The sequence below is a fragment of the Delphinus delphis genome, chromosome 7 (assembly GCF_949987515.2).
Source record: "Delphinus delphis chromosome 7, mDelDel1.2, whole genome shotgun sequence".
NCBI lineage: Eukaryota > Metazoa > Chordata > Mammalia > Artiodactyla > Delphinidae > Delphinus > Delphinus delphis.
In genome coordinates, this window is record NC_082689.1 from 65411135 (window position 1) to 65429814 (window position 18680).

General features: G+C 34.3%; 1 protein-coding gene across 1 annotated transcript in view; it reads left to right on the top strand.

The window, feature by feature from the left end:
* SCN7A (sodium voltage-gated channel alpha subunit 7) overlaps positions 1–18680 on the top strand; it is an 85680-nt gene that overhangs the window by 35983 nt on the left and 31017 nt on the right. Inside the window, exons 8-14 of the mRNA XM_060015685.1 lie at positions 840–909; positions 3344–3485; positions 7042–7248; positions 13231–13327; positions 14350–14588; positions 15644–15817; positions 17587–17943. Of these exons, the coding sequence (XP_059871668.1) occupies positions 840–909; positions 3344–3485; positions 7042–7248; positions 13231–13327; positions 14350–14588; positions 15644–15817; positions 17587–17943 (1286 nt within the window). The remainder of the gene's footprint in view (positions 1–839; positions 910–3343; positions 3486–7041; positions 7249–13230; positions 13328–14349; positions 14589–15643; positions 15818–17586; positions 17944–18680) is intronic.

An 18680-nucleotide genomic window follows, 5' to 3' on the forward strand; every position in this document is an offset into this window, starting at 1 on the left:
TTTAGAAGAGCACTTGGGACTGCTCAGTTCTAATGTCAAATTTCATTTGGTTTTTGACAGTCACTCAAAAGTTTTGATTAATGGCTCCTAACTATGATTTTTAAATTCTTCTAAAATTATTTTAGGTGACAAATTAAAGTGACATTTTCTGAGATTGGTGTAATTCAATTTTGTATACACACACACACACACACACACACACACACACACTCACCAGGACTGATCTCATGGGTTTGATTTGTGTGATTTGAATTCAGAACCTAAAAAGCAATGCTACTAAGCATGTATGTTCCTAACCCTGGTAACTGATATCTATAAATACACAATTTACATTTTGATTGATAGCAGATAAAAATACCTGGATGAATTCTACGGGCTATGACTCAGATTAGCTCAGATTATGATTGAAACTAGGTGATATCAGGACAAGTAATTAGGCGGCACTGGACACTCATTGTAGAAAAGTAAGCTGCAAAGTGGGAAGAGAATGGAAATTAAACCCAGAGACAGAAAACTCTGGTCTTCTGTTCAGGAAGATCATCAGGAATAAATCCTGGAAGGAATAATCCTCAGTTTTCAAATAGATTAGTCTTGGGAATTTTTCTTTCAGGGTCTGGTCATACCTGGCTGGAGTAGGTGGATTGCCAGAGGTCTTTTGGCCTGTACACTGGATGCTAGGACAGCCTCCTAGATTTAAAAGAAAAGCGGGGGAGGCAAGCTCTATGCTCCTTCCTTCTCACTGTACAGAAGTATGTTCATCTGTACAGATTTAATTGGGTTTCAGATATGCTGTCCACTCAAGATTAGATATAGAATATCATTTCTTTCCTATTTTTCAGAAACAGAAAACTTTTATTATTTGGAAGGAGAAAGATATGCTCTTCTTTGTGGCAACAGAACAGATGCTGGGTAAGTGGTATTAATGTTTTCTTCTATTGTAACCAGAAGTGGGGTCTGGCTGTTCAACGCTCAAAAGCCGGTAAAAAGGCCAGGTTGGTGGAAAGGAAAGTTTGCTTTATTTTGGGTACCAGCAACCGTGAGCAGGGAGTGGGGTGGGGAGAGGGCGGAAGCCTGTGTCCAATGGCCGACTCTGACCCCACCGCCCTGACAATCAGGGAGCAAGAGCTTTTATAGATGGAGGGAGGGGGCTACAGGCAGGAACAGCGCAGCCAGCTCTGACAGACATCTTGATATTGGTCATCGGTGGTCTGACCAGCATCATTTTGATTGTTTTAAGTACAGTTAATCTTCAGTTCCAGGGACGGTTTGTTCCCATTTCCTTGAGGCCAGTTCTTGGAATTATGGCAGCTCATGTCACGGCTACAGTCTGGTCTTCATGTAGTTAACTTCTTCCACCTGGTGGGGATTTCATCATCTATAGACAGCTCACAGGATATGGCTCAGAATATTATCTGTAGCCCTTGAAAAGGAACTAAAGGTCCTTAACTATGTTTAATGACTAAACTATTATTATTTGGTCTCCTTTGACTGTTTTCCTTTGTTTCTACTTTTTCTCACTTCTCCGATTAAACTTATTCTTTGGTTAAAGTTTTTCCACAGACAAAAGTCAGGATGAGGACATGGGAGAGCAAGGACCATAGGGTCCTGCTCCGTTTCAGTATCCCTGATCAATAGTATTTATTTAATGATTATTGCTTTTATTAATGGTTCCCATTTGATTACATAATCTCATTTTACCATCAAAACCATGCTGAGAAGTGTACAATATGGAATATTATTAATCTGATTTTACAGAAAAAAGTATAATGGATAGACTAGCTAAATGGTTTATTCAAGGTCAAGAAGTTAGCAAATGGAAGAGCTGGGACTTAAATAAGAATCTGATTTTCTGTTTTCAGTGTGCCCCAGAGCTAATAGGAATTATCAAGAAAGACAATGTAATCTGTTCTTCAGCCCGAAGACTTTGAAGAAAAAAAAATTAAAGATATGATGTTATTTCACTTATTTTATGACTTGTATGTCTTTAATGAATATAATTTACATTAATCACAAGCTGATTGCTCTTAAAAACAGTACTTATAAATAATTCTTCAGTGAGATGACAAAACTCTCAAGTTTTATTGTCCTATAATTTCAGATGAAGAGATAAGAAGGTACTATGCAGTACTAAGAAGGTACACAGCAGTACTATGACTCAATTCCTTATGTTACTTCCCTAAGCCGGGATGACTTGACACCCATTTGTAAACTCAGCTCTTTCTTAGAGGCTCTGGGCACAGATTGACAAAAAAGCACACGGGAGAGGGGAACATGAGTTATGTAGTTTAGTTGTATTAAGGTGATTTAGACATATTGCTTACTCAACTCTTTTTGCCACCCTACTTCTGGGCTTCCTTTCTGTTTTCAAGTCCAGATTGTGATTTCATCGCATCGTTTCTGCCCCATCCCACTCAAGCTAACCCTTTCAATGGACATTCCAAATTAAATTTGACCTGAAATGCATGTTGGAGATATCTGGTCATGGATAGACAGAATCACAATGATATAGTATGTCAAGGCCAGAAGAGAAAGTCATACAGCGTTTTACCTGCAGCCATCATACTTTGCTGCATGGTAAACTATCCTAAAAGTTGGTGCTTTAAGACAAGAACAAAAATTCATTTGTTCAGATTCTGTAGGTCAGCAATTTAACAAGCCTCAACACACAAGTACTTTTTAAACCTCTGTTTGCATCACAATTGTTAACCATTAACAAGTATGCAAAACAAGTCACATGGCCAAAGTTCCAATAATGTAGGAGGAACTACAGAAAGTTGTGGATGGAGGAAGCATGATTTATTGGGCCACTACTGTCATAATGGACCACAACACCCAAGCCCCAGTAGGTAAAAGTATGAAGACTCCATGAAAGGAAATGAAATAAATATTTAATCATCTTTCTACCAAACTTCCAGTTCTGCTTATAAATTATTGATAATAAAATTTTTCTCACCCTTGAATAATGGGATGTAAGGGTTTGAGATGATATCATTTAAAAATTAAACCCTAAACTACTACAGTTTTATTTTTATCAGTGTTATTTTCCGTCAGTTATACTTTCACTTTGATACTGGGTAGTAAAGAAATCTTTAACAAAAGGCTTAGCAAAAACCATTTGTGAGGGCCTGTTGTCTTTTAGTTTAATTAACACTGTTCACTTATATCAACTTAAAATCTAACTCATATGCAGCTTTTTCCGCCGGGAACTGTTTGGGAGAAGACTACTTCCTGTGGAAGAGGGAGCCCTTTATTATTCATGGGCAGATGTTATGTATTTATGATTTGACCATAATCTGAAAGTCACCTAAGAGTAAACAGTTTTTCTTTTCTGTGTCTTAATTAGTCAGTGTCCTGAAGGATATGTGTGTGTAAAAGCTGGTGTAAATCCTGATTATGGCTACACAAATTTTGACAGTTTTGGCTGGACCTTATTAGCCCTATTTCGGTTAATGATGCAGGATTACCCTGAAGCACTTTATCACCAGGTAAGAACACAGAGAATCTGCACTGCACAGAAAAATGGTGCCATGCTCCTCCTTTCTGAAATAATGATCAAATATAATACACTGTATTAAATTTTTATGTGAAGAAGAATTTGAGGACAGAAGAAAAGAGGACAAGAATAACCTAATGTCAAACTCTATGTTAAAACTGAGCCCAAGTCTGTGTTCTTATGTATGGTATTGATATCTTATTTAATCTTTGAAACAATCCTACAAGGATATAAATATGTATATGCGCTTTTTTATGAAGACCCTAAGATCAGAGCATTTAGGTAATCTCCCCAAAGTTAAAACACATGTATCTGCCAGAGATCACTATACTGCTCTGTGGTCTCAGACGTTTGACATTAACTAAGTAAAGAGCATTTCTAAGTACTAATTCTTTAGACAAAAAAATTGAACCTATGAGATTACCATGTATTAAGAAATTATTTGTTGAATGCCCACAATGTACTCCTTCTCTTTAATTCTCTATTTCTTCTCATTCTCCTTTAATATTCAATCAGGTTCCAGTTGTAATAGCAGAAAGCCTGCTGTTATGAGACTTGAAATCAAAATGCTGAGAGTCCTCCTTTATAACTGACGATTTGTGTGCCATAGTGTCTCAGAAGGATATAATACGTGCTCATTAAAATAGAGATTCAATTTTTCTTTTAAGAAAAGTTCCAGTATAGTGGAATATGCAGTGTCATTTCAGCAGCATAGTTAATATCAAAGGATATTAGATAAAATAAGTAAATTACTTTAAATTCCAAAAGTATTTACAGTTGAAGAAGAGCACTCTTTTTAAACACACACACCATACTTTTTATGATTGAGTAAATTATGGTGTGTGTGTATGTGTGTTTACAGGCCATTAATAATGATAAGGATAATATAATATATTTTTGGTACAAAGATTCATAATATATTATTAAATGAAAATCAAGTAAACCAAACATGCTTGTAGTATAATTATATTTCTAGTAAAAGTACATGAAAATATTACAAGTGATTTTTTTCTTTATGCAAACTATATTTTTCTAATTTTGTAAGAGTAGTTATATTGTTATTTCCCAAAATTTTGACAAGCATCAATGCCTCCACCACAACACTGTAAACTTCTTATTTCTAAAATAATCTCATCATGTTATTCTCCTAACAATCCTTCAGTGATTTCCAAATTTCTGTGAGATGAAGTTCAAAGTCCATATGCATTGTCCATAGTGCCCTTTAAAATCTAGTCTCAGCATTTGTTGCCAGATTCATTTCCCAAAATATCCCAATATATACTCTCTGCTTTATTTCAGTCAAAAAGATTTGCTGTTTCCTAAATGACCTTTTCCTGTAATTTCTTGTTTCAGTGTGTACAAATTCAAGTGTCTTCCATCTTCAGTCTCATGCCTCAGATTTTTGCCTCCAAGCTATATTTCTTTTTTGAGCTTTTCCCCAACCTCTTCTTTTAGAGCTGGACATATTCTACATCAGAATTCCATGGTACCCTATAATTGCCTCAGGTAGTGCTTATTTTAATTGCTTGTTCAGCATTTCCTCCCACTAGGAGATACACTACCTAAGAAGAAGTATTTGGTCTTATTTTAATTTTTGTATTCTCAGCATCTAACACATAGAAATGTTTGATGAAGTTTTAATAAACAAAAATATAAGTAAATATTCATGGGTTATGTTACTTTATATAATAGTGAATGTCTTGCCTTTTTTTTTACAGCTTTCAAAGTGCGTTAGCTAATTTTCTTGGTAACATTGGTCTAAAGGAAATCCTCTCATACAACCAGTGAAATGAGAAATCAGTTTGGGAGTGCCCTGGTGCTGGAGTCTTACAGGACCTTCATCATTATTGTACTCTAAATTTTTATTGACTAGTGTAGATAAGGTTTGCTTTGATTTGGACTTGTTTTTTACTCTGAGCATTGCCCTACTGAACTAGACTGACTGTGGCTAGGGAAATTTGGTAATTATTCCCAAAGAGTACAGCTCATGTTTTAGAGGATATCATTCTCCGTTCATTCAACAAATATTTATTTGACCCAAGTACTCTTTGATACAGCATCAGTACGGAAATGAACAAAGCAGATTGTCAATCCTCATGGAATGGAGTTATGTTTAGCAATAGTTAACGTAATGCATACTTGCCATGAGCTAAGATCATCTCATACATTGTTTCATTTGATTTTCATAACAAATCTATGACAAAGGGGTATAATTAGCCCCTATTTCCTGCTAAAATATAATAGAACTAGAATTTGTATACTTTTCCATTCTAATAAGATTGTATACTTTTATTCGCCATCAGCTTCATATAGGGGAAAGAGCAAAAGTTTTGAATTCAGGCATTCCCCCACAGTTGTGAGATCTTTGCCTGTCTAATTTTCATCTCTTTTCTATGTGGTAAATACCACACGAATGTTTTGCCCAGAATTAATAAAATGATAACCATAAAGTATTTATTAATATACATGTCCTGCAGTGTACTCCATGATATCTATTACTAACTCCTGAATATACTGTAAATGACAGCCATTTAGTAGGAAAAATATTTAACCACATCCTAAATAGCTGACTCACTGGGATAATCGAGTTTATTAAAAATACCTTTAAAGAAAAACATACTATAGATTAATAAGAAATTATTTCTGACTAAATGTTAGAAGGTCGTATTAATTTGTAAACATTCTTAACTCTGTTATATCAACACAGTATTTTCTGTAAATACCTGTCTATTGATTCAAATGAATACTTAAAAATTAAAACTATTCCCATTTGTTTTCTTGAAATTTGTTCATATACTTTTAATCAATGAAGATAAATCAGTGGACTATATTTTAGATTTGTCATATCTACTTATAAATTTAAAAGTTTTCTGATATATCTTAGGTAATTATTATGAAATAAAAGCTAGTCAATGCGCAGTTTGGAAATCTACAGTTTTGTATTTTTCTATCCACAAATGACTTCATATAAGTGAATGATATAACTTTCCTTTGTGATTTGTCTAGAGGTTCATCAACAAAGCAGGTATTCCGACAGATATAAAAATATTCCTGTTCCTCACCCCTTTGAATAGACCTGATTTTGTACTTCGTTGTGATGTTTCCATAAAGTTCAGAGGAAAGTAATCTCCAAACAGTCATTCTTTGACTTTATTACACTTCGTATAGTTAAAGATTCTACTTCAAAGTAAATAATCTTTCATATTTAGACTGTCCAGCTTTCTTTATTGAAAGATGATAGTTTTTTCCTTTCAACATGTTTACTCTGTTAATGAAGACATAAAAGTCAGATGTTCAGCCTGAATTAATTAAATTACTAAATTCTTCCCTGGTTTTGTACCATATATTTTGTACCTTACATATATGTCTAAATTGAAGAGCTTTCATTTATTTCTCCAGGTAGAGCCAGTACTTAAGCTGTCTTGTGATTACATTCCACTTATAACTAAATTATTTTCATAACAAAATTTCATTTTTCATTTTAAAATAACAGATTGCAGGAAGACAAATAACGTTTCCTCTCTGTCCTGTTTTCCACCTTTCCTTAGATCCTTTATGCTTCTGGGAAGGTCTACATGATATTTTTTGTTGTGATAAGTTTTTGGTTTGCCTTTTATATGGCAAGTTTGTTCTTAGGCATACTTGCTATCTCCTGTGAAGAAGAAAAGCAGAGAGCTGCTGAAAAAGCTAAGAAGATTGAGCCGGAGCTTCAGCAGGCTTTAACGGAACTTCAAGAAGGAAATAAAGCAGCAGAGGTACAGATTTTTTAAATGCTTTTTTGGAGTCAGAGTTTATCTTCTTGGAGCATATTGTCTTCTAATAGATGCTCAATATCTGTGTGTGGTACATAATAAGATCGTAAGTGATTTTAATAGGAGGGCTCACTTTTGCTACATAACATTCTTTCCTGAGTGTGGTGTGGTAAGAGTGACCAACATGTTTAAGATTTTGTTTTTGCTCCAAAATGCATACTACTACTGCTGATAAACTATGGATATATTATACATTTTTTTGAACTTGACTTCTCTTAATGCAGGTATAATTTATTAATTTAAACTTGCTTCAGACAGCACATCAGAATTAGCTTTGGAAAATTTCAGTGTTCAACTCAAAAGTAACAGTGCCTTCCATAATTTAGAAATCAGAAAGTACTAAAAGCATGGATCGAAGTATAGTACTGAAGTTGTAAAAAGAGGAAAAAATTTTACTTTATTGACTTTCTAACTCGTTCAAGAGGAAATGCACTGTGCATCCTGACCTAAGGAGTTATTTTACCTGTGGAATAATTAAATCCATGATCAGTAAAATTTAATACAATTTTACTCTAATTTTCAATGACCTTAGTGTTGTGTTTGAATATATTTTCAGATGTTTAGCCTCATAGCAAAAGATTTTGCCCACGAATCTAAAAGTATTGACAGAAGTAACATTAAAGAAGTTGTAGAAAATTATCTTTAAAAATCTAAATTGTGCCATAAGTGTGCAGAAAAGAAGAACAGGACCTAGGAAAGCAACCAGAAGTAGCTTTCTTATATTCCACAGGACCTAGCTAGCTCACACCTCCTCTTAGGTTTAGAGAGGGATAGGTTTAGCTCAGTCTCCTAATATCCCCACCCAGAAGCTGTCAAGGTGTGCAGTGGGCAGAAGCCAAAGCAGCCTAAGGGGGACGGAACCCATGCCTCTTCTGAGGTGTTGCTCCCTTCCTCTGTGTTGTGAGCAGTCCCCCTGCCAAGAAGCTTGTTCTTTGGAGGGTGCTTGGCCCAAAGTGATCACAAGCAAGTCCAGTGCTCCCACCCCACTGGCCTAGTTACAGGACCCTCACTTGCGGGAGGGGGGCCATGCCCTGCCTTCTTTTCCATCCTTCTGGAATATTTATTTTTGCACTCTTAACACTTGCTAATAAAGATTGTCTACACAGGAAAAATACTCGAACTATATTTTCTAGTAGATGTAAAAAGGACAGATTGACGGAGCAAACAAAAGATAGAAAGGGGCTATATCCAGGATCCTCTCACATAAAAAGATAAAAAGAGCTGAGGAAAAGTAAAGGGCAAAAGATTCACTCCGGCATGTGTAGTATGACTGGCTAAGAAATTCATTAATACCAAAGGCCCCTGCTGGGCCAAAAAGAGGAAAATGTTAACTTCCCTGTTATATAACCCTTTCATTAAGTTGTCATCAGTAAAGAAGCTCTAGAAAAGTCATTCCACTACAAAGTGAGGTCTGAATGATATGATATAGGATCATACCAAATGACAAGTTATTGATAGATATGTGTATCTATGAGGTTTCAATGCATACAATTGAAAAATGAATCAATTACAGACGGTATGAAGAAAACATGTATAAAAAGAAGCTATCAAATATAGCCATCATATCACCCATGAGGAAGTCACAGAAGAACAAATTACAAAAGCTTTCTGTCTCTAGAAATGAGTCTGAGGTCCTTCAGATTGAATGATTGTAGTCTGAATGATATGTTGAATGTGTAATTTGTTTTGAAGTGGCATTTCAAATCTCAAGGGCTACACACAAATGCATTCAAGAGCACAATACTTCTCTTATTCCAGATGAGATGCCCTATTAGCTCTGCTTATGAAGAACTTAGATTATTCCCTAATTTCCCAATATCTCCATTCCTTTGGCTATTTGGATCACATAAAGCCTTTCTGGTTTTAATTAAATTCTTTCAATTATAAAAGGTTTCTGTTCCTGGAAGAGTACTAGAACATTTTGTCATGCAAAAGTTTTCTGGGAAAATGAGAATAAAAGTTATTTTCACAAGATGTGCTTTCTTTTCCTTTTTTATTTATACATAAGAAAACACTGGACAGTGAAGAATTTAAAATGGAACATACTGAGGACCCTTTAGATGACCAACCTGATTTAACCCTAGACAGATTCTAATTCCAATGTTGGAATTACTGGGAAATTACATATGTGTTTCATATTCTCACATTATAAGAAAACAGTAGATCATATTGGCTAAAATTAGAGTTTTGCAGTCAGATAAATATAGATTTAAGTCCATTTTAGCCACTTAATAGATGTATGATATTTGCCAAGCCTGTTAACCTTTCTAAACTTCAGCTTCTTTATCTGTAAGGTGTGTATTATAATATCTGTGTCATAGGTTGTTGTGAGATTCAAATTAAATAAACATTTGTAAAGCACTTAGCACTGCTTAGAATATACTAAGCAACTGAAAAAATGGTAATGGCTAATTATAGGAAAGACAAGAAGACAACTGCAAGAAGGCACTGTCGTCCATATGGAGAATACTTGTCAATATAAAATTCTTTAAGTCTTTGACTATGTCCCCCTTTTAGGGATAATTAAAGTAATAATAATAATAATGATAATAATAGTATATAATGTTTATTGAGTGTCAACTATGTGCCAGACACATAATTAGTGTCTTCACAAATTCTCAAATTTAATCTTTATTGAGAAGTTCCAGTTACAAAGTTTGATCTATATTTATTGGTAATTGATTTCTCAACACTGAGAAAGAGAACCCATTTTTCATCACTTTACCATCACTGTTCTGGAGAATCAACACTGAAACAATATTATTTCATCAGTTACACAGTTTGTAGGTGAAACTTTCCTATGAATTGTCAGTTATTGGCAAAACCTTAGAAAAGAATGATTTATACAACTGTAGGAATATAAATATTAAAAAAAGTTTTGCCCATCTAAACTGATATCCTTACAGTTCACCTGTATAATTAAACATTATTGACAATATTCTGTATGTTAGGCATTGTATTAAGCATTGGAGATTTTAAAATTAATAAATATAAATACAGTGTCTATCATCATGAAGCTAATGGTCTAATGGGGAGATAAACTATAAAAATAAATGGTAACTTTAGGACCACCAGACATTATGTTTCCTGATGTTATGAAATAGGAAACATAAAACACCACAATATATTCTTGCCAAAATCCACGCTAAGTCTAATATGCCTCTAGATCTAACCATCTTTTTCCAGAGACTATAGGAGAGAGAAGAATGCATTAAATTAAACTAAAAAGACATAATCTGCCAAATTAAGAATGTGGAAAATTCTACAATATAAGTGATTCAGTGTCTTTAACAAATTACACAGGCTAAATAAATTTAAAAGCATGATAATCAGTAGAACTGCAAACCAAAAAAAATGTATATCATTTTGTATTTTGATTGGAACAAGTCAACTATAATAGAATGTTTCTGAGAAATGAAAGAAAATTGAGCATGGTCTGGGTCTTGGATAATATTAAGGAATTAATAATTTTGCTGACTGTGATAATGGTGTTGTGGTTATCTTTTTAAAAAGCTTATTCTGAAATTTTATGATATTTGAAATTTGATTTAAAATAATTCAGGAAAAAAGTAGGGTGAGTAATACATGAAAAATGGAAAGTATAATGTCATTAATGGTTGAAGCAACCTATTGGGTACCTGGTGAGTATTATTCTCCACTAAAAAAAATAAATGAAAATATGGGAGGTGCTATAAAAGTGAGAAACTTAGTGCTTTGAAAACTTGTAATAAAGAATTTCTCTGAGTCAGAAAAGGTTTTTATTGAGGACTTGGCACTTGAACTGAGATCTGAAGAATGAGTCCGTTCTCTCCGGCGGGACGGAACAGGATGAGTCAGAGGATTAAAAAGGCCAGTGGGGTTGCAGTAGAGAGAGGAAGTCTGGGTCCCAGATGAACACTTCAGGTGTTCATTGCTAAATGCCAGGAGTATGACTGGGTTCTTCCTTTTTCATATCTCCCCTCCAGAGAAAATTGAAACCAGCAGTGAGAAGAATCCTAGCCCGTTCTTCCAGTTTAATTTTAATGCTGGATTGTCTAAAATTCAGGCATATATCCTCATTAGCTCTTAAACTTCCAAAAAGAAAATTTTTGAGTCATAATCCTTTCAATTTACATTGTAAACTAGGTGTATCCTTAGGAGTTGGCCAACGTATGGGCACTTATTGAGAAGTTCAATTGAGATAATTACTAAACTGATATGTGGTTTGTTCATTTTGTATCCTAAAACATATCCATAGTTCAAGCCAAATCAGTAATGAGCATTGACTGTCTCAACAATAACGTTATCACTCTCCCCGCTCCACTGCTCCCCACATCACAGATGATGATCTTAACTGGATTGCTCTTTGTTGTAAATTCATCAAACATTGTCACCGTCACTACCACAAGCAGCTCTATGAGAAGTAATTCCTCGGTATTAAGAATATAGTGGAGGATATTGTTCACGATATGACAAAGTATCATCTTTATGAAGAAACACCTGGGAAATTCCTATCAGACTTTAATAACAAAAATTATAGTTCTGTCGGTTTTTAACTCATGGAAATTTGGAGTTATATAAATGATCACATATTTTATGTAGCCTTGTAAGTCAGCAAAGAAAATACTTTCTGGAATAAGCATTGGTTTAAATAAATAAATTAGCTTCACATCCTGAGCTTTTGCTTACTTTTTCAGTTTAAAAAAAAAAAAGTGAGGCAACAGAGATCTGTAGACCTAAAGAATCTGTCATTTTCCTGATGGAACTCAGTATGTAGTACAGTTGGTTTTTACCTCCTCTAGCTCTAGTATTTAAATTAGAAGGACTTGACTCCTACTGAGTGAGATGAATGTGATGATTCCCTTGATATCTACTCTGGGACTTCAGATAGACCACAGCAGAACCTGCCAGCCAAGGTGTTCTGGGTATGGGTTATCAGTGAGCCTCAACCATGAATCCCCTCAGTGTTAGGGCAGCAGCAGGACCATGCCAGTTATCTCTATTCAAAAGCTGCCTCACCTATTTAAATTTATTTACTATTTATTTCACCTATTAGGCTCACCTATTTACCAAATTAACAAGCATACAAATATTATTATTCTTTGTGTGTGCCAAGTGTAAAAACTGTTGGGGGCTCTATGGTGCAATGTCATCTACCCATTGCCAGTTTCTTACTGTTTAAATTCAAATACAAAATTTATACATGGTCACTAGAAACATCTGGGGCCATACTTGTGATAATCATGAATGTGTAGAACTTGTAACATCTGCATCGAAGCCGAGGAGTTTTGAGTGCCTTTCCAATGCAAGGGTTCTTTTTAACTCGGTAACCACATCAGCAAAACAAAGGGTGTCTTAAAACCGTTACTCAAGAGTCATGAGGGACAGAAAGAAGTGATTCGTTTTTGGAAGTATCAAATTTGTTCTAACCAAAAATATCCTTTAAAATTCATTCTATTACCTGATATTACATGAGACATGTTTCATCATCTCAACACCAAATAATTGATTTTATCAAGAGAGTTTACAAAGTCGTAGTTAACATATCCTCAAGTAAAAAATGTAAGGTGTTAGAGAAATGTAAGGTGTTATTGTCCAGTAGCATGTTTGCCAACTGCATATTCCACAATAATTCTAAACTGTACACTGAATTCTTTGTCAAATATGGGTAATACCATTATCATTCTCTGATTTTCTCCTTTTATAGTTGACCTCATAATATAAAATGATTTTGTTGAGTTGCAAGTAGTACACATTCATTTTCCAAATAATCCTAAGTCAGTTTAATAATATCTATAGTGTAAAGAGTGGCAAATTATGGAACACAGAAAGGCTTTTGGAAGAAAGAATCAGCATTTTAAAGAAGGTTATAAGCCGTCTTATAGTTATTGTCTTAGATATACAAAGGGGAGAAGCCAGTATTAGATTCATCAAATTTCTTTTTAGACCAAGACTACAGAAATAGAAATGAAGAAAAGATCATCAACTTCTATGATTACTTCTTTGGATATGTTGGATGATGCTACTATCAGACATAAAGAAGGTAAAGTAAAAAATATTTAGACACTATGGAAGGTACCATTCATATGATTCACTTTTTTTTTAAATTATTTATTTATTTATTTATTTATTGGCTGTGTTGGTTTTTTGTTGCTGCCCGCGGACTTTCTCTAGTTGCAGCGAGCGGGGGCTACTCTTCGTTGTGGTGAGCTTCTCATTGTGGTGGCTTCTCTTTGTTGTGGAGCATGGGCTCTAGGTGCACAGCCTTCAGTAGTTGTGGCACAGAGGCTCAGTAGTTGTGGCACATGGGCTTAGTTGCTCTGTGGCATGTGGGATCTTCCCAGACCAGGGCTCAAACCCGTGTGTCCTGCATTGGCAGGAGGATTCTTAACCACTGCGCCACCAGGGAAGTCCCCATATGACTCACTTTTAAGGAAATCCTCCAATTTCTTCAGAATTTTAGATGATAGTAACTAAAATTTAAGGAATAACATGAGACTATTAGGATAAACAATACTTTAAAATTTCATAAGCATAGTGTTTTAGACACTGGAAAAGGAACCAAAGAGTACCAAGGTATTTTCTTTGTTTAACACTGAAAACAACATGAAGTATTACCTTGTAACTAAAAATACAGTTTGGTGTATATAACATTAACCTATTAAGGTCCTTTTTATACTTGTCTCTGCTTTTTAAATATATATAACTAGTAATCATTATTATAGACAATATTGAAAGACATTATTTTGTAAAGCATGTAAATCTAAAATTATAAATATACTCTCAGTTATATTCCATATTTGTTTTTCTTGAGAGGTACTCCTATGTTTTGATTCTAATACGTAATTTGTCTCATTTTCATTTGTCTAACTTGAAAGCATGAACAAAATAGAAGAAATTTACTTTGCTCAGATTTTTATTAATACAAAATATTTCTATTTGCTAATACAAAATCAGAAGTCTAGTTTCAAACCTCCCTTTGCATGCAAAAGTCAAAAATTTCTACTAGTTAGAGCTTAAATAAACAATTAGCTAATGCATAACTTTTCTATTCTTTCATTTCAGAACTTAGAAAATCCAGGAAGAGATGCCCATTTTGTTGGTATAGATTTGCTAAAACTTTCTTGATCTGGAATTGTTCTCCTTGTTGGTTAAAGTTGAAAGAGTTTGTCCATATGATTATAATGGACCCATTTACCGATCTTTTCCTTACCATATGCATAATTCTAAATGTACATTTTTTGGCCTTAGAACACTACCCAATGAGTTTAGAAACGAACAATATTCTCAACATTGAAAACCAGGTAAGGCTCTCATTATACATTATTTTCTTTTGCAATTTCAACTTTTCTTTAGTCATCATTATCCCTGCTATTTTATTTTATAACTCCAAAATGTTGCAAATGCATTATATGAGTATGAGATGAAGTACTGTGTTCATGCTTTCTCACCTCACCTCCCCCAGCCCTGCTTTGTGAATATTCTTATCATTGAATAGATTTATAGCTAGAGTCCGTTTAAATTTAATACTTCTAGCTAGCTGCATGGCAGTCAGGTTAAGTAGAAATTATTTATTTCCTCTCCCTTCTCAAATATCCCCTCTTTTGGTATGGTAGCCCCTAGATCAAGGTAGGGCAGAGGTGAAATAACAGACACAAGTCCTTCACTGACATCTGAATTTTGAATTCTGTTACAACTGCACCTAATCTTAGACTGGAGCTTATCCTTTTGGCAAGGTATTTTTGAGATTTGCCTATCTTTTCTTTCCACATACAATACAAAAGAGAAAGATTTCTATGAGTTTAAAAACAAGTCACATTCAAGCAAATATATATTGTTTAATTTCGTTTGCTTTTATTGTTGTTTAGTTACTTGATACTAATACAAACAGCCAACTGCTACCAATTTTGAACTATACATTTACTTGATACCAAAACAGTAATTTAGTTAGTTCTGCCAGTGTAGTTTTCAAAGGACAATTTCCATGGGTTTGCTTTTTTTCTGGATCATATATACTTTTGAAAAATTTCTTTTACACTTTTAAAAATTAAATATCTTAATATGTACTCTTTAGCCCAAAAGGAACTATTCAAAATGAAAAGATTTTCACTCTCAAGTATTCTTTTGTTTTCTTCCAGGATGACTTTTATTAAAGTAATTGAAGATTACACGATGTTTGACATTAGATTGTCAAACAAAAGCTATGAGCCTGTACTTGTAATACAGACTCTGAAACTAATCAGATCTTGACAGAGGAAATATGAAAAAGGTGGCAGTGAAAATTTACAGTTTCTGCGTGTGAGGGTTCTGACAGAGCTACTGGAATTATATTCTCATCTCTATGTTTTGCTTTATTTAGGTGTTTATTGGAATTTTCACAGCAGAAATGATTTTTAAAATAATTGCCATGCATCCATATGGGTATTTCCAAGTAGGCTGGAACATTTATGATAGCCTAATTGTGTTCCATGGTTTAGTAGAACTTTATGTAACACATTGTCATGGACTGGCTGTTTTACGATCATTCAGGGTGGTAAGTAGAATCCAAGACCTAAATTTTATTTTATAAAAATTCATCTCAGTTTCCTCAGACGTGAAGTGGGAAGAATAGTAATACCTATCCTTTTGGTATACTGGAGGTAGTAAATGAACTGATTCATATGTAACAAGCTTAGAAAGTAACCCAGAAAAGAGTAAGTAGTCTCCAATGCTGTTGTTTGGCTCAGGCATTAAAGGAAATACGCCATATATACAGCAAATTTGAGATACAGTTTTAGAAAGCAGGGTCAGGAATACTGGGTCAGTTTTGAGAAGCAGGATAATAAAGAGTCCCAGAAGCAGAATGCCAGTGTGTAACTAAAGAATCAGGTGAGTATTTCTAAATGTAGGGTAGAAAACTTTGTAAAAGAAGAACGGTCAGGCCAATAAAATGTTATTAGAAAATTATCAAGTCAGAATCACTATATGCCTGCAATGTAGGTGGTAGTAAAAGCATCAGAAAACTAGGCAAAGAAATAATGTTATTAGAATGATATTTATAGAAATGTTGGGCATTTGATAAATAATATATTGTCTCATTCTTGGTAACAAGTTGAAGGAATGTAGCAGATATCAAGAACAATTAAGTAGATTTGATCTTATCCAAATAATTCTTCAGAATCCTATCTTAAATCTTTATCCATAGGCTTGTCTAATGAGTAAGAGAAAAATATAAAAGCTGTATTTATCAAATTTATGGATGAAACAAGACTGGGAAATACAGACAATGTAATAAAAGGTAGTATTAAAATATCTGAAAGACTAGTAATGGACTGAATCTAAGATGATTACGTTTATTTATTTATTTTTTGGCTGTGTTGGGTCTTCGTTTCTGTGCGAGGGCTTTCTCTAGTTGCGGCAAGCAGGGACCACTCTTCATCACGGTGCGTGGGCCTTTCTCTATAGCGGCCTCTCTAGTTGCGGAGCACAAGCTCCAGACGCGCAGGCTCAGTAGTTGTGGCTCACGGGCCTAATTGCTCCGCGGCATGTGGGATCTTCTCAGACCAGGGCTCGAACCCGTGTCCCCTGCATTGGCAGGCAGATTCTCAACCACTACGCCACCAGGGAAGCCCTAAGATGATTAAGTTTTACATGGATAAATGTTAAGTCCTACCCCTGAGTCCAGAAAGCCAACTATATACCAGAAAATGTTGAGGAAGGTATAGCACATATAAAAATAATATATGGATTTTAGATGACCCAAATATTAAGGTGATTTTGTGCCATATAAATAAAATTTTTTTAATCTGGTGAAAAGAAATGAAATATTCAGACTAAACCTAGCATGTTATGTTTGGTCTTCCATGTTATTTTTAAAGGTAAATACACAATAGAACTGTCAATGGAATTCAATGGAAGCTGAAGACTTTTCCAGCATCATCTATATGTCAAAATGTGGGAAAATATTCAATACACTGTGAAAAACAAAGCAAAGAATGGATACTTGCTTTACCAGATATTAAAACATAAAACTAGAATAATTATAATAGTGTAATATTGAATGGGAATTGACAGATCAATAGAAGAAAATATACATGGATTTACAGTAATAAACTATAGAATATGTAAGATGTATTAAGAATTATACATAAACTGAATTTTCAGTGCTTAGTATTAATAATGCTCAAAACTGAATATTACATTAAAGACTACATATGTATATGTGTATAATGCTGATAAAAAATTTTAATGTACATCGTAATGAATAGTGACCAGATTTTTTGTTGTTTTTTTCTTATTCTGGGTTTTACATTGCTCTATCAGTTGCAAATTTTCAAATTGGGGAGATATTGGCCAACTTTCAAGATTTTGCTGCTGACTCTTGGTAACTCAGTGATGGCCCTGAAAGACTTGGTCCTGCTGTTGTTCACATTCATATTCTTTTCTGCTGTGCTTGGCCTGAAGCTGTTTGGTTCAAATTACAAAATATACGTCTGCAACATAGATGAAGACTGTCAACTTCCACACTGGCACATGCATGATTTCCTCCACTCCTTCCTGAATGTATTCCGGATTCTCTGTGGAGAGTGGATAGAAACTTTATGGGATTGCTTTAAGGTAGCAGGCCAATTCAGTTGTATTCCTTTTTACATGATGGTGATTTTAGTTGGAAACTTATTGGTAAGTAATCCATGCTTTAAAATTTTCCTTGAAAAACTGATGTATTGTAGTCTGGCATTTTCACAATGTGGACTTATGGAAGCCAGTGGTCTATAACCGTGCTATCTGATATGGTGGCCTCTAGCCACATGTGGCCATTGATCAGTTAAAATATGAGTGGTCCACTTTGAGATGTGTCATAAGTGTAAAATACCCACTGAATTTGAAGTCTTACCTCCCAAAAAAGAATGTAAATGATTTCATTAATAATTTTTATATCGAATGTATTTTAATTATAGTATTTTGATACATTTAGTTGAATAAAATATATTAGTAAAATTAATTTCACCTGTTTTTGTTTACACTTTTAGTGTGCCTACTGGAAAATTGCATATGTGATATGCATCATATCTCCATTGGATAGCACTGGTTATAACCTGCTACTCAAAGTAGCTTTGGTTTTATTTGAGATAGTTATTAATGAAGACTCTCAGATCCCATCCCAGACCTGTGGAATCAGAATCTATATTTTAACAATATCCCCAAGTGATCTGTATGCACATTAAATTTTAAGAAGCACTTAAATGTAGCACTGGTTGTCAAATTTGACTGCACGTTGGAATTACCAGGGGAACTAATAAAAATAAACTAATGTCTTGGATTCATTCCCAGAGATTCTGATTTTATTGGTATGTGGACATAACCTGGTCATCACGATTTTTTTTAAATCCTCATTTGATTAAATTGTGCAGCAAAGT